Source organism: Phyllostomus discolor, chromosome 2 (assembly GCF_004126475.2).
Source record: "Phyllostomus discolor isolate MPI-MPIP mPhyDis1 chromosome 2, mPhyDis1.pri.v3, whole genome shotgun sequence".
NCBI lineage: Eukaryota > Metazoa > Chordata > Mammalia > Chiroptera > Phyllostomidae > Phyllostomus > Phyllostomus discolor.
Genome location: NC_040904.2, coordinates 118,330,682 through 118,353,298, shown reverse-complemented (window position 1 = coordinate 118,353,298; position 22,617 = coordinate 118,330,682). Strand labels below are relative to the sequence as shown.

The following is a 22,617-nucleotide window of genomic DNA, read 5'->3' as shown; positions in this document are numbered from 1 at the left end:
GCCAGAACAAGCCTATCTTAACAGCAACCTTTCCCCAGCAATCCTGAATCCTGTCACTCTTGCTTTCTTTTATTATAGTTACAGCACTTAATACTACCTAAAATTTCTAATTTGTTCACTTCTTTGTTATCTGTAGTCCATTAGAATATATAATGCAATGAAAGCAAGGCCATTGTCTGTCCTTAACCACTGTATTCCCAACACTTAAAACAGAACTTTGGTCACAAAATGGGTACCTGGTATGTTGCTATCATGAATCCACATCATATACAGCTACTTTATTTTTTTTTTTAAATATATTTTATTGATTATGCTATTACAGTTGTCCCATTTCCCCCTTCACTCCCCTCCACCCTGTGCCCCCTCTCCCACCCACATTCCCCCCCTTTAGTCCATGTCCATGTGTCATACTTATGAGTTCTTTAGCTTCTACATTTCCCGTACTATTCTTGCCCTCCCCCTATCTATTTTCAACCTACATTCTATGCTACTTATTCTCTATACCTTTTACCCCTCTCTCCTCCTCTCACCCCTACTGCTAGCCCCCCCTTGTGCCCTCTATTTCTGTGGTTCTGTTCCTATTCCAGTTGTTTACTTAGTTTCTTTTGGTTTTGCTTTAGGTGTGGTTGTTAATAATTGTGAGTTTGCTGTCCTTTTACTATACATGTCTTTTCTTTATCTTCTTTTCTTAGATAAGTCCCTTTAGCATTTCATAAAGTAAGGGCTTGGTGATGATGAACTCCTTTAATTTGACCTTATCTGAAAAGCACTTTATCTTCTCTTCCATTCTAAATGAGAGCTTTGCTGGATAGAGCAATCTGGGATGTAGGTCCTTGTCTTTCATGACTTGGAATATTTCTTTCCAGCCCCTTCTTGCCTCTAAGGTCTCTTTTGAGAAATCAGCTGACAGTCTGATGGGAGCTCCTTTGTAGGTTACTGTCCCCTTATTTCTTGCTGCTTCTAGGATTCTCTCCTTCGTTTTTACCTTGGCTAATGTAATTATGATGTGCCTTGGTGTGTTTCTTCTTGGGTCCAACTTCTTTGGGGCTCTCTGCGCTCCTTGGATTTCTTGGAAGACTGTTCCCTTTGCCAGTTTGGGGAAGTTCTCCTTTATTATTTGTTCAAATAACTTTTCCACTTGTTGGTCCTCCCCTTCTGGTACCCCTATAATTCGGATGTTGGAACGTTTAAAGGTGTCCTCGATGGTCTTAAGCTTTTCTTCGAATTTTTGAATTCTTATTTCATCATGCTCTCCTGCTTGGTTGATTCTATCTTCCTTCTGGTCCACTGTGTTGTTTTGAGACTCAGATTCCTTCCTTTCACAATTGGCTCTCCTCCGTATGTCTTCCTGCATCCCTTTTATGGTAATCTGCATTTTTTCATGTAATTTGGATCCAAAATCAACCAGTTCTGTGAGCTTTCTGATCACCAGTGTTTTGAACTGTGCATCTGATAGATTGGCTATTTCTTGGTCACTCAAAAGGATGAGTCCTGGGGGACTGATCTGTTCTGCTGGAAACATGTCTTATGTCTTTCCCTGTCTCTCCTATTATTTTACTTATTTACTTATTTTTTCCCCCGGTCTGGTCGCTCTTGTTACGGTGGGGGGCAGAGCCTTAGGTGTTCACCGGGGCTGGGCGCCCCAGTCGCTAGCTTGTGACATCATATGTGGGGGCAGGGGTGGGAGCGGGGACAGGAGGGATCAATGGCGACCCTTCCATTCTCCTGGAGCCAGACACTTCCCTAGGCTTCTGGGCCGTGAGCTCTGCCCTGGTCCACAATCGCTGCCCCACTGATTCCCCCAGCCGCTGCTTGCGTACTCAGGGATCACCGCTACACCGCTGCGCTCTTGCGTCCCGGATTGCTGTCGCGCCGATTTTGCGCCAAATTTCCCCCGACCTCCGCGCGCTAGCGACCCGTGCCAGCCCCGCGCCTGCTCGCTCGGCTCGTCATCCCCTACCAGTCTGGATGTACGGGTCTACTTCAACTTCTTGGCTGTCCGACTTCCATTTAGATAAATCCTCTGACAGTTCTGATATTATGACTGCAAATCATTGTTGTAAATTATTGTAGTTCTGTTCTTGGTTGTGCGAGGAGGTACGGTGCGTCCACCTACTCCTCCATCTTGCCGGAAGTGGGTTTTTTTTTTTTTTTTTTTTTTTTTTTTTAGAGAGGGAAGGGAGGGAGATAGAGAGAGAAACATCAATGTGCGGTTGCTGGGGCTAAGGCCTGCAACCCAGGAATGTACCCTGGCTGGGAATCAAACCTGGGACACTTTGGTTCCCAGCCCGCGCTCAATCCACTGAGCTACGCCCGCCAGGGCTACAGCTACTTTAGAAAGTGTCTTAGTAGACCAGAAAGACCTTTTGACATGAATGCATACCTGGTCACAAAGTGTTTATGATCTTTCAGATTTATCTGTTACTGCAGAACTAACTATACAGTACTGTAATCTTCATAGTACACTAGAACCTGCTATAACCAACTCCCTGAGTCCAAACTGAAATGTTTTAGGAAAGACTCTGACATGATAAGCTTTATCTAGCACTAAACCCACTGGTTAGATTCAGGGCCAGCCCTTGTTCTAAATTCCACACCATGTTAGAATAAGCCAGTGCTTATAATAAGCCTCCTAAGAAATTCTTATTCAGTAGACTAATCCTATTTGCTATCTTTGTTTTACTTATTTGTAACTATTTGACAATGACCATGTAAAAATGATAACTATGTTAAATATATTTTAAAATAAAAGAAAAATGAGTTTTGAATTTTCTATAAAAATTTATAATCATTTTATGGATAACATCTATTAATTTTATTTCTTTAATTGTTATACACATGATAAATTGAACCCCTGTGAACTGTTGATGGGATTGTAAATTGGTGTAGCCATTTTGGAAAACAGTATGGAGGTACTTCCAAAAATTAAAAATAGAATAAAAAACATGTTACAACCCAACAACTTTTGGGTACTTATCTGAAGAAATCCAAAACACTAATTGAAAAAGACATATGCATCATCCCTGTATTCACTGCAGCATTATTTTTTTTAATGATTTTATTGTTCAATTACAGTTGTCTGTATTTTCTCCCTGCCACTGCAGCATTATTTACAGTAGTTAAAATATGGAAGCAACCTAAGTGTCCATCAATAGATGATTGTTTCAAAAACATGGGTCCTGACTCAGTGGGTTGAGCATCATCCTGCAAACCAAAAGGTCACTGGTTTGATTCCATCTCAGCATATGCCTGGGTTTGCAGGCCAGGTCCTTGGTTGGGAACGTGTGAGAGGCAACCCAATCAGTTGTTTCTCTTGCACATCAATGCTTCTCTCCCTGTTCCTCCCTCCCTTCCCCTCTTTCTAAAAATACGTTAAAAAATGAAATTTAAAAAAAGATATGTATACTCTGGCTTCTCTTCAGATTATATAAGTCTTTTGCCTTAAAAAGATATATATATACACACACATACACACACAGTGGGTTATTTTTAAATATTCAGCCATAAAAAAGAATGAAATCTTGCCATTTTCAACAACATGGATAGACCTGAAGGGTATTTTGCTAAATGAAATAAATCTGACAGAGAAAGACAAATATTGTATGATTTCACTTATAAATAGAATCTAAAATAATAAAACAAATGAGCAGACAAACAAAACAGAGCCAACTCATCGATGCAGAGAACAAATGTGGTTACCAGAAGGAGAAGAGTGGGGAGATGGGCAAAATATATAAAAGGAATCAAGGAATACAAACTTCCTGTTACAAAATAATTAAGTTACGAGTAAGTAACAAACAGCATAGAGAATGTAGTCAGCAATGCTGTAATAACTTTCTATGGTGACAGAAGGTACTTAGACTTATCACGGTGATCACTTTGTCATATGTATAACTATTAAGTCACAGTATCATACACTTGAAACTAATATAAACAACATTGTAAGTCAATTGTACTTCAGTTTAAAAAAAAAAGGATCCGTATTACCAATATGAGGAATGAAAAAGATATAGCACCATTAAGGAGAAATGTTTGTTTCCATTAGGGAGAAACTTGGCATTACATAATTTGATTGTCACCTTGAAAAATAAAGGATAAAACAAATATAAAGCTTTTCAACTTTTTTCCCTAAAGTAAGAAGGTTTATATTGAAAAGTTTGAGGGATCTAGAGAAATACTTTCCTAAATAAACATAGTAGAAGCAACTAAGTTTGAGGTAATTATTTTGGAATTTAGCTACAGCAATTTTTAAATTTTTAACAAAGAAATAGCCCAGAAAAAAATGGGTGAAGCTTTATTTCCTAATTGATTTAAATTTATAGTTTGAGATTTTCTCTACATTTAATTTTTTAAAACCTTTCTTTTAATTTGCTTTCCACCTAAGGATTGGTACAAATGACTCCAAAAGGTAGGTTTTTTAATGTACTCAGTCTCAATTTTCTATTACTAATTTATAATTGGTAGAAATGTAGGTCTTTAAATTACTTTAATGCTTTATAAATGCATAAAGGGAAAAGGAACAACACTTATATAAGTAGCTTTTTAAGAATTATTCACTTGAAAATATGGCCATAAAGTCTCAGTGATAGAGAAAATTATGAATAAAAAATTTTTTTAGAGATTTTATTTATTTACTTTTAGAGAGGGATGGGAGGGAGAAGAGAGAGAGAGAGAAACATCAATGTGTGGTTGCTGGGGGTCATGGCCTGCAACCCAGGCATGTACCCTGACTGGGAATCCAACCTGCGACACTTTGGTTCACAGCCCGCGCTCAATCCACTGAGCTATGCCAGCCAGGGCCTGAATAAAATTTCTCTTGAAGAATGAGAGTACTCATGAAGTTTCTATAGAATGATGCCCTTAGAATATGTATATACTGAGGGGGGCAAAGATGGGTTTACAGTTGTTACTATGCAAAACACAGAGTTTATTCTTGTATTATTATTTATCAATTATTGTATTATGTATCTGTCACAACTGTAAACCTACTTTTGCCCTATATTAAGTAAGCTGGCTTTCTTTATGAGAAAAAAATGATCGATTGTAATAATAATAATAATAATGTTAATACTAATTGCATATCTATTTTGATTCTTACATGACCTGGGGATAAAAACATAACATTAGGAGTTACAGTATAAGAATTTCACTTAATATTTTTAAAATATCTATTATATGTTTTATAACAAAAACATAGCATCTTTTTTTTAGGTTGTTTTGAAAAATCTAGTAGACACATATCTAAATCATGTTTGCCATCTTTTAGCTGCAGAAAATCATAAGCAAACAGGATGACTTGAAGACAATAACTAATGAAACAGAATGTCAGGTATGTGCAGACAAAGCAGAATGTCAGGTATGTGCCGACAAAGTAAACATTTCCAAACAGACGATACTATATTAGTTTCTCTGTTGTGTTTGTTCAAATAAATATTCCCAAACAATTGGGAAACTTATCAGTAGCTTATTTTTTCTGAATATTTTAAGTAAATGTGCTCCATTCATATGGTATAGACTTCAAAATGTTAACAAGAGTATGTATATAGGGTAGAATTTTCCTCCCAGTTAGCACTTTTCCCTGAGCGATGTGTGCTTGTCAGTTTCCTGTGTAATCTTCCAGAGCTATTTTATGCATATACAAGCATATATATAATTAACTAGATATATCTATATATCTTTTCCCACTTTTATACAAGCAGTAGCATACATACTACACATTGTTCCACGCTCTCCTGTTTTTTCTTAATATTAGTATCTTATTCTTTTTTAATGGCTCCATAGTACTTTGTTGTATGGATGTAACAATTTATGTAACTATTCCCCTTTTGAAAGATGTTTAAAAATATCCAGTGTTTGAATATTACAAATAAAGCTACAGTTAGTAATTCTGTGATTATATCATTTCATTTATATATATATATATATATATGAATATATATGAGGGGTAACTTCTCAGAAATTCAGTTGCTGGATCAAAAGGTATGAGCATTTCTAAAATTTTGTTTACTGCTTAGGTCCACCTTAAGTATTTTGAGTATTGCAGCCCTCCTTTTTTTCTCCTGCTTAAGCAAAGATGATTATAGAATATTGTTATGCAAACTGATAGGCAGAATGACTATCTCTCTCTTTTCCACCTTTGTTGTTGTTACAAGAGTCTTTTGTGGATATTGTCCTGGGCTACAGGATCTATTTTTGTTCTTGGTTATAATTACTTGAAATTACTGTAACATTTTTTATAGGAACCAGAAGTGAAAGAATCTGAAATTAACACAACCCTTCAGATACGTTTCTTTGGAAAAAGAGGAGAAAGAAAACTTCATTATAGAGAATTTCGAAGGTAAATGCAAGTATTTATATTCGTGTCGGGAAATTTTATAGGTAAGAACTGAAGAAAACACCTGAGTATGGTTGACCCTTAAACAATGCAAGTTTGAACTGCATGGACTCAAACATTGTTCAAGGGTCAACTGTACCTTCTTTTAGTCTTTAAAAATTTACATGGTGATACTTGTCCTGTTCTGCCTACTTTATAGAATTGAGTAAATGTAAAAGTAAACTATAAAACTATAAATCCTGATAATCAACTTTATAATAACCTACTAACAGAAAAGAGACAATCTCTAATTCATGCAAATATTTTCCTTTCTAATCTGTTCTTTCCCCCAAATGAAGAAGCGGAGGTGGACTTGGGCTCGGCTACTCAAATTCTAGAGGTTGTTGACTGTCCCCCTAGTGGAAGAAATAGCCCAACCAAGTTTAGGGAAAAATAGCACACGACAAACCCATTGGGCACCTTCCTTCCTTGGCCCTCAGACTCACTGCTACATTTCAAGCTCTTGCTGTAGGCCAGACCTGGCTTGGTGGAGGCTTCAGAGACTACAGATGACTGACATGGGTCCTGGAAGTCTTCAGTTCCAACTGCAGTGCTGGGCACAAGGGCACAGCCTGCCCATGTCAGCCTCTGGGCTCCTCCTTTCTACCCATGATGAGGTAGAAGGCCCTCTGCTAAATTCCAGACCAGAGTTGGGATTGGTTGGGTTTCTAGCTCCAGGAATCTAAGTGATTAGCTGTAGCTGGTCTGCCCACAAGCCAGTGCTTGGGAGCTTCTAGCAGCCCAACACACAGCCATGCTTCCCAGCTCGCTGACCTGGTATCAAAGCTTGACAGGGTTTGCAGACAGAAAGATAACAGTCCATTCACTCTGCCATCCTGTCCCACCCCCAGCCAGTGAACCTTCATACTTATCCTGTCACAAGGGCCAAAGGCCTAAGTTTCCACCCCGTTCCCAGCATCAGACTGGCTAAGACGGGGTTCAGATCCTGGCACCCTTACTTGATCTCTGACCTAAGGCAGTATACTTTACCTTTTGGGGGCTCAGTTTCTTCATAATATGTATATATCACCCTAATAGTTTAATAACAGTGTGTCCAAGGACAGTACTGGCTTGGATAAATAAACCCTCACTCCTGGAGATTCCAAGCCACTTAAAAATCTACAGCCTGAGCAAGAAAAAGGAGGCTGGTTCACTGATCCTATTGACACCAGCTCTACCAATTGTTAATGCAAGTTTTTATTTGACTGTATATACAATTGAAGCTATTAAAATTTGTACAATATAGCCCTGGCTGGTGTGGCTCAGTGGACTGAGTGCTAGCCTTTAAACCAAAGGGTCGCTGGTTTAATTCCCAGTCAGGGCACATGCCTGGGTTGCAGGCCAGGTCCCCAGTCGGGGGCATATGAGAGGCAACCACACATTGATGTTTCTCTCCCTTCTCTTTCTCTCTCCCTTCCCCTCTCTCTAAAAATAAATTAATAAAATCTTTTAAAAATTGTACAATATATACAATTTTTTTTTAAATCTGAGGTGCACCTGAGAGTTGGATGAGACAGTGTATCTGAAACACAAAGAACATAACATGTGGTCAACACTCAGAATGCATACTGAGCTCATGTCAATTTGATATCTGTCAAAGACCTCTCACAGCTTGTTGCCCAGATGCCAGAAGCTTCCTGAAGGCTTCTTTCAGTTTCCATTTCCTCAGCTCACTCTCTCAGGTAGCTTCTTCAACATGGAGTATCCACAGTCTCTTTCTCAAAGAAAACTAATCAAAACTAAATTTAAAGTATAACTTTCTCAGTGTCTTTTTCTCCTGGAAATGACTACTTAAAATTCAAAGAAAAGGGTTTTGGAGTTTGTTTTAAGTTAGAACAGGACACAACTTTTATTTTTTTATCACAGATGGCCAATTTTTTTTATTATGTTAACCAATTTTTTAATTTGAAAATTCAATAGTTTTTAATCATCATTTAAGACAAAATTTTGAGGCCCTGTCCAGGTATCTTAGTTGGCTTAGAGCATCATCCCCATATACCGAGGTTGTGGATTTAGTCCCTGGTCAGGGCACATATAAGAATCAACCAATGAATGTGTGAATGGGTAGAACAACAAATCAATGTTTCTCTCTCCCTTCCTTTTTAAAATCAATAAAACATTAACAAATTAAAATATTGAGAATGTATATGAATTGTATGCAGGATCCCTAGTCTTTATAAAGCCTTCTGAAAATAATGCTAGCAATGGGATTAAATTTGTCACAAAAACTGCAGTTACAGAACAATAATAGTATACAGAGCAAAAGATAATGATGTCAAGCTTAACAAACAGTATGCCAAACTTCTTGTCATGCCTTATTATTGTAGAAACTTAAATTTAAATTCTTTGTTCATACAAAAGAATGTAGAAATTGCTTGGGCAAAACATTTCTTAGTTAAGTGTAGACTTTTCACTTAGAAAAAAGCAATTATTTTAAAAGTCTGGCCCTCATCGGGTGGCTTGAGTGGTTGGAGTATATCGTCCCATACACCAAAAGATTGCAGGTTCAATCCCCAGGCAGGGCGCATGTAGGAGGCAGTTGATTGACATTTTTCTCACACATTAACGTTTCTCTCTCTCTCTCTCTCTCTATCTCTCCTCCCCTCCTTCCCTGCCCCCACTTCCTCTCTCTGGGATCAATAAACATATCATCAGGTGAAGATTTAAAAAAATTTTTTTAGTCTGTTTTGCATTCCAATAAATCAATAATTTTATTTAAATCTGCAAGTCAAATTTTACTTTACAAAATATTGATGTTTTTATCTAATCTTTGGCCCTGGCAAAAATTATCCCCCATCAAAGGACATGAGAAGAAACACCATCTCACCATCTACTTTTCCACCCTAAATTTTGATATACACTAACTGATAATTTATAGAACATTCAGTACTAAATGAGCTTATTCTGTGGTGCTGCTAATACACAATGAATTTAATCTAAGAAAAAAATTCTCAGGAATATTTTGTTTGCTGTCATTCTTCAGAATAGTTTAATCAATGTAATGATAAACTGATGCTCTCTATAGGTAGTTAATTTTCTCAATTTTCCAGTCAAGAAAAGCATTCATATTTGCAAAATTGGTAAGAATTATCAATCCAATGTTGTCTGAACTCAATGATTACTAAGTAGATAAAATAATATGTATTACAAGAAAAAAACATGTCAATGGGAAAATAAGCAAGAAAAGAGGGTAAAAAGGTAAACAGGCAAAATTGTGAAGGTTTTTTAATCCATGGTGAGAAGGGCAGAGAACCACAAGAGTGCAGTGATGTCAGATTGAATAGGTAGCTAAGGAAATCAAAGGAAAGCAGGGAGGTCAGTTAACAGCTGACTGGCTGATAGAGGAAATGGGAGTGGTGATTAGACTGAGGTGGTGGGAATGGGAATAGAAACGAGTGGAGGAATCCAAGAAGTTATTTCAGGGAAAGAATTAATAGTAGTTGGAGACAGGAGAGCGTGAGTGGGGCAGAAGTCAGGTAATGCTGGTTTCTGAGAGGAACCAATGAATGAATGGGAGGAGGCCTAGTCACTGAGCTGGAGAACACAAGAAGCATGTGAGGAAAAAATGAGTGTAGCACAGATGTTGTCAAGGGGAGTAGATACTAGATTGCAGGGGGTAAGGAAAGAAATAAATAGTCTTCTAAGAAGGTTGACTACAAAAAAGAGAAAGCAGGCACTAACAGATTGGAAGTATATGAAAGTTTTTCCCCACATGTTAGATGATGATGTAAAGAGGAAACAATATAGGAATGAATCAGAATGACCAGAAGAAAAAGTTCCCTGCAGAAGAGGAAACATGGGAATAAAGGTGGAGTTTAGTGACCGGTAGATAAGTTAGCCATCCTTTTTTTCTGAGTGCTATCATATTTCTGTAGTGATAGCAAGAAAACGAGAGAATTTCCTAAATAATGATTTCTAACTCCTCAAGGAAGTTGGGGCAGGGTCACCTACCAAAGACAAACAAAGCCAATGGTATAGATTTGTAGAGGATATGGAGGGCTTGAAATAGCCACTGTGTAAACTAAAAAAGACCTTTCCATGTTGGCAGAGGCTGTTTGAAGGGTTGAGGGCCCAGTAAAGGTATAGGCAGTGAATTTTTGTTAGTACCACTGTATGCAGCTATGGTATAGTTTTCAAGTTACACTTAAAGAAGGCCATCAAAGCCCAAGGGGCTATGAACTTCCCTCTCAGGACTGCTTTCATTGTGTCCTATAGAACTCTTACTTTTTGCAACAGCATGGATAGACCTGGAGAAAAAGAAATACTAGTCAGATAAAAATAAGTAAAATAACCCAGTCAGAGAAAAAGAAATACCACATGATCTCACTTATATGTAGAATGTACTGAACAAAATAAAGTAACAAGCAAAATAGAAACAGAGGCATGGATACATGGAACAGACTAGCATCTGTCAAAGGTGAGAGGGTAGATGGGGATTGGTTGAAAGAAGGTAAAGGGATTAGTCAAAGAACATATATGCATAACCCATGGACGTGAACAGTGAGAGGTGTGGGGATTGCCTGAGGGAGTATGGGCCTGGGTGGAGGAGCGCAAAGAGGGCAAATATGGGACAACTGTAGTAGCATAAAAATAAAATATAATTTAAATTTTTAAAAAACACTAGACATGCTTGGAAAGTAGTAGATCATCATGTTTGAGGTTAGACATACTTGCATCTAAATTCTGTTTTCATCTACATGACCTTGAAAATACTATCTAAACCACTCTAGTCAAGTATCCTACTATACAACACTAGTATAAAATCTATATAGTATATGACTGTGAAAATTATGATTTACATTAAAAAAAAAAAAGCCCAAGGAACAAGAGAGCAGCCAAAGCAGTGAAAATCTGAGTCTGGACTTGAGTAGGATGAAAACAGAAAGATAGTTGCAAACATGCTCAGTGCCTTATCAAGCTACTGTCTGTCAAGTACTTACTTACTATGTGCCTGGCAAGTGTTTAAGTGTTTCACATGTATTGTTTTATCTATCCTGAAAACTTGGCACAGGTAGTCTTCCCTTTGATGACTGAACTTGATGAAGTTAAGGGCACTTGGTCCAGGGTCATAGACTTCAGAAACTGAAAAGGAGATATTTATACCCATGTTTGTCTTAAAAGGTGTAAGAGATCATAAAGTTGCTAATATAGTCCCACAGGTCCTTGGTGGGTGAGTAGGTGCACCACAGAGACAGGCACATTAAGTAGATACTAGCACATCAAGAGAAATTTAGCAGTTAATGAGGGAGCATGTGGATAAATTTGTGATTTGGGAGTTGTTTTTAGCTTTGTTTTTGTTTTGTTGTTGTTTTACTTTTACAACTAGTCATGGGATTTCCCAATGAAAATACCACTTAGCCATTTAAATAAAAACTAAAGTATAAGTTAAGTTCTGTCTCCTGGGATTTTGTTGTTTATTTATTGTTATGAAATCAACAGATAACTTAAATGTGAAAATTTGGTTCTTTATCAGGATATGTATTGTTCAGGGATGCTCAGTCTACATAGGCAGCTATTGATGATGTTTACCCCTCTGTAACAGTGCCTCTGTTTTGTTTTTCCTGATTCCTTTTCCCTTTTCTCTCCTACTTTATTTAGGGCCTTTTCCTGTTGTTCTGCTTTTCATTCTTTTAAACTCTAATGATGGTTAGCCTTAGAAATAATGACCAGAAGTAATCCCTGAGTTTCTGGTATGGTACATTTGACCTCTTTTTTTTTTCCAATAAATTTTTAAAGCTGAAAATAATTCTATGACTTACCAGATATATTAGGGAAATAGTTACAAAGGAAAGAAAAATGGTCTCAAGTTTTGATACCGGTGTGCTTTTTAGGACTGGGATTATTTTAGCTTCTGAAATACCACTTATTAATAGAGGGTGTTCCAAACTCATGAAGTTTTTTCATAAATGCCAAGGTAGTAGTGTGCTGATAAGTACATCTTATGCTCATCTCTTAGGGAGAACTACCTAGACTGGTAACACTTAAGATTAGTGGTGTGAATACTCTAGCAAACTCATCTCAAGCTGCCTCACATTAAGCAGAGGTGGACAACACATGCACAGTACACACCCACAGCTCCAGTACACAGGGCCTAAAACACTATCCAAGAAGAGGCAAAGTTTCCCAGGGCTTCCAGTTAGTCCACTAACTTATAAATTATTTAAATGTATTCAGAGTGCATCTGGTGGCCTTATGTATTACAGATTATTCAATTCATATATTATGTTCAGTATCATATTCCAGATTTTCATGTCATAACAATATATATTAGACTTAGATAGATTATCATATAATGTACTTATGTTCTTCAAAAGTAATATAATTAGTTAAAATGGAAGTAGCTTAAACCAGACACTGTATAGCTTAACAGCAATTATGTTTATAACATTTCAGCCTTAGAGCCTAAAGAAAAAGGGAAGGAACCAGTTATTCATGTTCCTTTTTTATAAATATATTTTATTGATTATGCTATTATACTTGTCCCATTTTTTCTCCCCTTTATTCTGCTCTGCCCTATACCCCATCTCCCACCATTATTCCCCCACCTTAGTTCATATCCATGGGTCATACATATAAGTTCTTTGGTGTATGACCACCCCCTGTCTATTTTGTACCTACCATTTATGCTTCTTATTCCAGGTACCTTTTTCCCTATTCTCCCTCCTCCCGCTCCCCACTGATAACCCTCCATGTGATCTCTATTTCTGTGAATCTGTTTCTGTTCTAGTTGTTTCCTTAGTTCATTTTTTATTTTGTTTTCTAAGGTTTTGTTGTTGATAGTTGTGAGTTTGTTGTCATTTTACTGTTCATAGTTTTGATCTTCTTTTTCTTAGGTAAGTCTCTTTAACATTTCACATAATAAGGGCTTGGTGATGATGGACTCCTTTAACTTGACTTTATCTGGGAAGCACTTTATCTGCCCTTCTACTATAAATGATAGCTTTGCTGTGTAGAGCAATCTTGGATGTAGGTCCTTGCCTTTCATGACTTGGAATACTTCTTTCCAGCCCCTTCTTGCCTGTAAGGTTTCCTTTGAAAAATCAACTGATAGACTAATAGGAACTCCTTTGTAGGTAACACTCTCCCTTTCTCTTTGCTTTTAAGATTTTCTCCTCTTTAATCTTGGTTAATGTAATGATGATGTGCCTTGGTATGTGCTTCCTTGAGTCCAACTTCTTTGGGATTCTCTAAGCTTGTTGGACTTCCTGGAAGTCTATTTCCTTTGCCAGACTGGGGAAGTTCTTCATCATTATTTTTTCAAATAAGTTTTCAGTTTCTTGCTCTTCCTCTTCTCCTTCTGGCACCCCTGTGATTCAGGTGTTGGAACATTTAAAGTTGTCCCAGAAGTTCTGAAGCCTCTCCTTGTTTGTTTGTTTGTTTGTTTGTTTGTTTGTTTAATTCTTGTTTCTTCATTCTGTTCTGGTCGAATGTTTATTTCTTCCTTCTGCTCCAAACTGTTGATTTGAGTCCTGGTTTCCTTCCCTTCACTTTGATTCCCTGTACATTTTCCTGTATTTCACTTTTCGTAGCCTTCACTTTTTCCTCCATTTTGTGACCATACTCAACCATGTCTGTGAGCATCCTGATTACCAGTGTTTTGAATTCTTCATCCGATAGGTTGTCTATCTATTTGTCGCCTAGTTGTATTTTTTCTGGAACGTTGACCTGTTCTTTACTTCGGGCCATATTTTTTTGTCTTGGCACACAGGTTACTTTGTAAGGGGTAGAGCTTGAGGAATTCACCAGGGCAGGGCAACCCTGGTTACGGCTTTGTGGCGCTGTATGTGGGGGAAGGGTCTAAGAGGGAATAATGCCACTTGCTCAGCTCTCAGCTGGCTTTCAGTCACTTCCTCCACTACCTACAAGCAAATTGGGCACTTCTGATGCTGATTCCCAGGTGAGTGGGTTTGTATATGTTCTAGGACCCTCTGGGTCTCTCCAGTGAACTTTCCTGTGAGGCTGGGCATTTCTCCTGCCACCTCATCCCCCACAGGTTTTTTTCAGTCAGAGGTTTTGAGGCTTTATTTCCCCTTGCTGGAACCCTGGGTTGTGTGGTCTGTCCCACTCCCCAGTTGTTCGCCCTGATTTATCTGCTCACAAATGTTGGACCGCCTGCTCTGCCAGCTGCTGCCTCACCCACCCAGATCCTCCAGCCACTGCCTTGTCACGAGTCCCCTCTGCCCCTGGCTGCCTGTCCCCACCCCTCCTACCAGTCTAGATGAATATTTCTTATTTAACTCCTTGGCTGTCAGACTTCCATACAGTTTGATTTTCTGGCAGTTCTGGTTATTTAAATTTGTGGTTGTCCTTTTGGTTGTGCACAGAGGCAAAGTGTATCTACCTACGCCTCCATCTGAGTCAGAAGTCTGTTCCTGTTCTTATACCATATTTTCTACTTTCCTGTTTCATTATACATTTATTTGCAAATAAAGCATTTTTTAAACAACCCTCATAAGAAAAAAATGAATGTCACCACAGTACACAGTATAACAAAGGATGAAGTGTGTCAGTAGATTTTGTTCAGTCCAAATTTGAAATGCTTCAAGTTTTAGATAAAACTCTAAACCCTAAAGGACACATAACACTGATAAATATGTACTGAATACATTCAGACTCTGACCTACCACAGATAGAAGCCTAAAATTAAACTCCCTTCATGCTTCTAAGGTGTGGGGGACAAGTGGCAGCTCTCCTCCCACTGAACTGGACTGGACCTCTTTTTACCCCATGTGTATTCCCACTAAATTGTGACATGACACAGAGTACAGATCATTGACCATGTGGAAAGGTGAGTAAGGAATCTGCAGTATGTTAAAACTCATGGAGACAGTCATGCTTTTCACATGATTTAAGTTATAAGTAAATCAGCATTTCTGTGTTCTTGTTCAAAGTAGGTATATCTTTAACCTGATAATCTTTCAGCTTGTACATTTCTCAGGAAGCTGTTGATGACAGTTTGATCCAAGTACTATGTGTTTCCTTTTTTTTTAAATTTTTATTGTTGACAGTGTTACAGATGTCCCCATCCCCCCTCCGCCTGCCTCCACCCAGGCCCCTCCCCGCTTCCCTCCAACCATCACCACACAGTTATCTGGGTCTGCGAGTCCTGCACATACGTTCTTTGGCTAATCCCTTTACCTTCTTTCATCCAGTCCCCCCACCCCCTCCCTTCTGAGAGTTGTCAGTGTGTTCCATGTGTCCATGCAATGAGTGGATAACAAAGCTGTGGTACATTTACAAAATGGAACACTACATAGATGTAAAAAGGAAAGAAACCTTAACTTTTGTGACAACATGGATGGACCTGGAGATTATTATGCTAAGTGAAATAAGTCAGAGAAAGACATATACCATATGATCTCACTTATATGTATAATCTAATGAACAAAATAAACTGACAAAACAGAAACAGAGTCATGGACCATTTGTTTTTATTTTTTTTTAAAAAAAGGACTTTTAAATCACATAGACATATGTTATTGTCCAAAAGATTATAAATACTTTCTGGTAAATCTGTGCTTTTGATGCAAAGCCGTTAATTATATTGATCAAATTTGGTATCTGAAAAATATGAGGAACTATCAGTTATAATTAACATTCTAAAAACAGTATCCCAACTGAATTTTAAGTTTCTCTGATTATAGACAACTTATCTATATTGGAAAAATACTGTTTTCTGTGTATTTTCATTTTCTGTGGTTGTATCAGACCAATATTTTACTAATTTGTTAAGTCTAAGTTTGTCAGAATGTAGGTTGCCAAGTGGAATTTGCACAAACTAGGTATAGGGAGTCAGATTGAAGCAGGTATTGGACTTACCCAGCTGCTAGACACTCCGGTTCTTGCAGGCTTTGCCATGACATTTATGCTTTGTGCAGCTCACAGAGGTGCTCGCACAGCTCCATTGATGATGTGACAGGTGGAAGCCACTGGCCACTTCTGTCAGCTCTATACTTTAACATTTAGGTTTATGGAGAATCTACAGACGGAGGTCCAAGAAATGGAGTTCCTTCAATTCTCCAAAGGTTTGAGTTTCATGAGAAAAGAAGACTTTGCAGAGTGGCTCCTTTTTTTCACTAACACTGAAAATAAAGACATTTATTGGAAAAATGTGAGAGAGAAGTTGTCAGCCGGAGAGGTTGGTATGTCTTTTTGTTATGTTTGTGATGAACATGAACTAATATGTTAGGCATATTTACATAATTAAATAAAGTGACTTCCAAACTAACCAAGACTGAGCTGCTCTCTATTGTTTAAGTGTAAAAATAAGTACAAAAAAGTGCGAGTTCTGCATATACTATTTTCTTACTAATAAACTGTTAACTAAGTATAGCAGCCATGAGTTTGGCATTTCCAGTGAAGTCAAGATAAGACAGGAATGTCCATTGTCAATGCCGTCACTTTCTGTTGTTCTGGAAATCTTAGCTAGGGCAAATCAACAAGATTAAAAAGTATGAAAATGTGAAAGGAGGTGAGAGTTATCTTTGCATATGATGTGATTATATGCCTAGAGAACCCAAGAGAATCAAATGGAAAAAAATATTAGAAACAATAAAAACTAAATTAAATGCCCGTTACAATGCTAGTGCTATATCAGAAGTAGCTGCCCTATATAAAAATTCCAGATCAGAAAATGTAGTACCATATGTGTGTGTTTATGTATGTGAAATGCATGAAATGATAATTGCCAAATAGTTAATGTACAGTGGTAAGATTAGATTTCAAGGGATTTTTACTTTATGTATTGTTTTTATTACATTATTCAAAAAAAATTTTTTTGAAATGAGCATGTATTTTCATATAATTTTAAAGCTATTTGTATAGTGAGGAAAAAGATAATAAAACGTTATGAAGATCGCATCTACAATTGCAATAGAAGTATATAACAATTATAAATTAACTACAGATATGTGGAAACAAACTTTAAAGTTTTGATGGATATGAAATAAAATTTATCTGATTGTAGAGACATTCTCTGTGATTGAATAGAAAGTCATGGCATTATAAATACAGTAGTTCTCCTTTAAATTAATCTGTAAATGGGATAGTCATACCAATCAGAACAGCCTGTTTACTGCAGTTACGAACAACCCTGAAATCACTGTGGTTGACACAAAGGATGGCTTCTTTCTTGACCATGACACATCTCCAGAATGGCAGGTGGGAGACCACCCATGTGGTGCTCAGAGACCTAGACTTTTTGAGGCTCTGCCATCTTGGAGCTCCATCACCTGAAAAAAAGACACCACTTTCAGAGGCTGGTGTAGGAAAAGAAAGGAGTGAGTCATGTTCTGGCAATTAAATGTTTTGTTCTGGAAACATGACCACCCTTGGCTACTGCCTAGACTGATCACATGTCTCAACCTAACTTCAATGAGGCACCAAAGTGTGATCCTTCTTCTGTGCAGGAATTACGAGAGAATGAGCCACTGCTGAATACTACGGGTTTCAATAAAAAAAATGCCATGAAGTTTTACATGAAAAGAAAGTCTGAGGAGGCAGGGAAGTATGATTTCCTCAGTTTTACTGTCAACCTAAAACTATTCTAAAAAAGTGGTCTTTAAGAGAAAATGCAAAGATACTAAAATACATCATCAACTATTTGTAATTAAATCAGTTACAATGATTTTGATGGACATTATCAGTTGACCAGAATATAAAGTCCAGAGATAGACCCAAATACACATACAAAATTTAGTATATGTAAGCTATTATTACAAATTAGTTGGGTAAAGAAGAATTATTAAATGGCATTAGTACAATTCACTGGCCATCTGAGAAAGAAAATAAAGGTTAAGTCTCTACTTCACTCATTACTTTAAAGTAAACTCCAGATGGATCAAAGAATTAAATGTTAAAGAGAAAAAGGAAACTGAGTAAGAATAGAAGAAAACTTGGAAACAGTCATCTTAGAATGGGGTATACCTGTCTTTCTAAGCAAACCCAGAAGCTTTAAAGAAAAAAATTTATGAAATTACTACCTAAAATTAAAAGTCTATGGACTCCCCTCATCCTCCCCAAAATTATAATCAAAGTCAAAATTAAAAATTAACAAAATGGGGGGAAACATTGGGATCACACGTAATAGACCAATGTCTCTAATTTATAATGGGGTCTTAAAAAATCAAGAACTATGAAGTGTCTGACATTTTACCCTATTAAATATATAATGCCATAATATATGGCACAACGGGAATTTCAACATAGGTCCATCTAACTCCAAAACTCAGTGCTGTGTCCACTGATAAAATTAAGAAAAGCTAGGAGGTAGGCCACTTAACAGTATGTATTAGTATTCTCAAGCTGCCATTAATACCACAGACTGGGTGGCTTAAACCACAAACTAATTTGCTCACAATTTTGGCAAGTGGGAGTCAAAGATCAGGGTGCTGGCAAGTTTGGTGTCCACTGAAGCCTCTCCTCCCCACATACAGAATGAGAGCAGTCTGGTGCCTTTTATCAGGACAGCAGTCCTATCGAATTAAACCTCCCTTCTCAAAATCAAGTTACATTGGGGGTTATTCAACACATGAATATTGAAGAGACAGAATCAGTCCATAACACAGGACAATCCCAGGTCTTGCATTGCACAACTCCGTTCACACACTATACAGTCTGCAATCACACCCAGTGCCCTGGTAATAAAAAAAAAAAAAAACATTTATTATCTCTTGGGGTTCATTCTAATCTCTAAAATCTATAATTTTGTTATTCTTCATCTCAAACTTTTTAATAGACTTGCTTGGAAAGGTAGTAATTCATAAGCTTTATGATAGAAAAGAGGACTCACACTTATTTCATAAGATTATTTAAAGTAACTACAAAATTGTAATAAAAACTCCCTTTTGTTTTATTAGAGTATTAGTCTGGATGAGTTCAAGTCATTTTGTCATTTTACAACCCACTTGGAAGACTTTGCTATTGCCATGCAGATGTTTAATTTAGCTCATCGCCCTGTCAGACTAGGTAAGTTCAGTGCATCATTTAATTTTTATTATCTCTTAAACTAGATACCAACCAAGGTGGCAGTTAGCAGTAAAAACAGTGGACTGGCCTTTACTTAATTAATCAAGGTTATTCCAGATTTACAGCACTATACTTACATTTCACAATTACTCTGCTTGCTTTTACTTTCTTACTTTTCCCTGAGAGGGAGAAGGAAATATTTAAATACTTGTGTTTGAAACATTGGTTAAATTAAAATAGCCACTTGCAGTTAACCATATTTTGCCATGTGTAATGTGCACTTTTTTGCCCAAACTTTTGAGGGAAAAATGAAGATACACATTATACATGGGTATAATGAGCCTATGTATAATGAGCACAAAAATGTGGGTTTGCATTATTCACAGGAGCGCATTATGCACGGCAAATACAGTACTTTTGTACCACTTGTCAGCTACATTTATATATGAATATATTTTTATATATGTTTTTTGTTTCTGTTTTACTGCCTATATAGTTAATAGTTAGATTTATTTTTAATTCTCAAATTATGAAAAATTAGATTAATTTTACTTAGACTGTTTCACATGGTGGGTAAGTTGGTTTGTGTTTTCTTTTTTAGCAGAGTTTAAGAGAGCTGTGAAAGTAGCTACAGGACAGGAGCTCTCAAACAACATTTTGGACACTGTCTTCAAGATCTTTGATTTGGATGGCGATGAATGTCTTAGTCATGGAGAGTTCCTTGGAGTGTTAAAAAACAGGATGCATCGAGGTTTATGGGTAACAGACTTTGAGTTTTTAAATAACATGTTTACATGTAATTAAATGTTGTTAAACCTAGAATCGGAGGAAATGTGTCATCTTAAGTAGAGTTTTCATAATGTATAAAGAGATACCCCTGCAGATGTGATCTAACATTTTTCTTTGCATTTTTTTTAATACGAATCTAATCAGAAACCATTACTCAGAAATCATAGCCTAGAATTTACTTTGGGCTTTGCAGTTAGACACACCTAGTTTCTTTTTTTAAGATGTTATTTCTTTATTTTTAGAGGAAAGGGAAGGGACGGAGAAAGAGAGGGAGAGAAAAACCAGTGTGAGAAACATTAATGGTTGTTTCTCATATGTGCCTTAACTGGGGACCAAACCAGTGACTTTTTGCTCTGCAGGACGTCACCCAACCAAGCCACACCAGTCAGGGCAAACACACCTAGTTTGAAATCCCAGCTCTGTCACCTGTTAACTACCAAATCTTACAAAGCCACTTAATTTTCCTGAGTCTCAGATTTCTCTTCTATACAATGAGGAAACTAATAGGATCTACCAGAAAGAATTATTATGAGAATTAAGTATAAAATAGTATAGTGGTTGAGACACTTACAATTGGTGTTAGCTATTACCATCATTCACTCAAATTCATATATTGGCCTATAACTGGGACAGATCAAACCCAAAATTTATTTTAGATGAGAATCTGCTAGAAGCCCTGTCAGGAAGGTAGTGTGCAGGTTGGAAACCTGGGTCCGGACAGGACCACGTAGTAAGTAGGCAGTTGAGTTAGAACAGAGGATGAGAGAGAGAAAATATGGTGGGTTTACAAAAATAAATCTATTTATAACTTAGAGAAGCACATTCATGTCCTGCTATAAACATTACTTACGGAAAATGAACAAATATGATTTCCACTAACAAACATGTCTTACAAGCTTTGTAGTCATCCAACACCCCATAGTTAATAATCATATTATTGGAAATTAAACCAGCCTTTGCAGTTAACAGTTTAATATACCTAGAGCCTCTACGATTTCTCAGAAAGTGTTAAAGAGAAGACCTGAAAATCAACAGTAGGAAACGGACATACAACCTGAAGTAGACTCTGCTTCAGTGTGGCAGGTTTCCAGCAGTGCTGTGCCCCTGTGCTCACCAGAGTCGCAGTTTTGTCGAACTTCCACTTTCTTGATTAGTTGAGAGAAATAATAACCACACAATACTTTCTAACTCAGCACTTAAATTAATTGTATTCTTAAGGTTTCTCTTCATATATATTGTGACCTGTAGTTTCTTTTTAATTTTATCTAAGGTTAAATCAAACTTTTAGGCTTATTTTTATTCCACATATATTATAAAAGGAAAAATTATCAAATAATTATATTTTAAAGTCAATATGTAAAAGAAGATCAACCAAAGTCTTCCTATTCTTATGAGAAAGGAATCTCCAATCACGTATCCATTCCTTGGTTACCCTGTGGATATTCTTACATCACATTCACTTTTATCTTTTACCCTTATTGTACAGTTCTGTTGCAATCACCTTTACAACATAATCCACCTCAAATATGTTTTGGAGGAGTGTGGGAAATAAACAGTAACATTGCACACATGAAATCATGTTTAGCCTTCAATAAAATAGCCCCTTAAGTTTTACTTTTGGTTAACAGGTAACACAACAACAAAGTGTTCAAGAATACTGGAAATGTGTGAAAAAAGAAAGCATCAGAGGAGTAAAAGAAGTCTGGAAAAAAGCTGGAAAAGGTCTTTTTTAGGAAAACATCATGTGGGAATATTGCTCCAAATGTAAGAATTTGAGATTTTTTTTAAAGTACCAGATGTTTATCTTCTTAAGTCTTCACTGATTTCCTTTGTAATACAAAGATGCCTTGTATTACTTTCTGCTTCAGTAATTTCTTAACAAGATTTCATTAACAAACTTAGTAAAAAGAAAGTGCACTTTTATGAAAACAGATACTGGATCCTGTGAGAAGGCCTAGGAATAAAGTAATGCTTTGTACTATGATACAGTGAAAAACCTAACTAATTTCTTAGATACAATAGCACAATATGCTCTCTGGAAGGATCCACAATAACTTATAGAAACAAGTAATGGATATAAAGGCCAGTATCAATTCTATAAATCCTGATGTTCCTAGAAGAGCAAATTAAGTTAACATTTAAGGTTTTCTCATGTGTATCTTATATCACCTAAACTTCTTGTACATTTCATTTCAGTGAGCTGTATATTAGTTGTCTTTAAAATAACATGTAAATTTCAAAATTGGACCTACAAACAGAATAAATTATTTACAAAAATGCAAAAATTACTGAGGTGTGTTTCATTTTATATGTGTTATCTGAAAACCACATTGTTTTTAAATGTGAATAATACTCTCATCCCTTGCCAGCCTAATTAGTTCATATTCTTAAAAACTATTGTAATTGGAAGAATTGCGATCACAAGATCAGGATCTCTTGGGATTTATTGGGTTTAAATATATTTATATATATTTGTATATATTATATAT

General features: G+C 36.7%; 1 protein-coding gene across 4 annotated transcripts in view; it reads left to right on the top strand.

Annotated features, from left to right (window-relative positions):
* The window catches only part of MICU2 (mitochondrial calcium uptake 2), a 108,811-nt gene extending 86,398 nt beyond the window's left edge, over positions 1-22,413 (top strand). For 2 of the 4 annotated variants that reach the window (XM_036018419.1, XM_028532175.2), the window contains 6 exons: positions 5,267-5,329; positions 6,240-6,337; positions 16,340-16,511; positions 19,231-19,339; positions 19,941-20,098; positions 21,757-22,413. In XM_036018419.1, the coding sequence (XP_035874312.1) occupies positions 5,267-5,329; positions 6,240-6,337; positions 16,340-16,511; positions 19,231-19,339; positions 19,941-20,098; positions 21,757-21,861 (705 nt within the window). In that variant the 3' untranslated portion in view covers positions 21,862-22,413. The remainder of the gene's footprint in view (positions 1-5,266; positions 5,330-6,239; positions 6,338-16,339; positions 16,512-19,230; positions 19,340-19,940; positions 20,099-21,756) is intronic. The other 2 variants (XM_036018417.1, XM_036018418.1) reach the window with 2 other exon arrangements.
* The last annotated feature ends 204 nt before the right edge of the window (positions 22,414-22,617 follow it).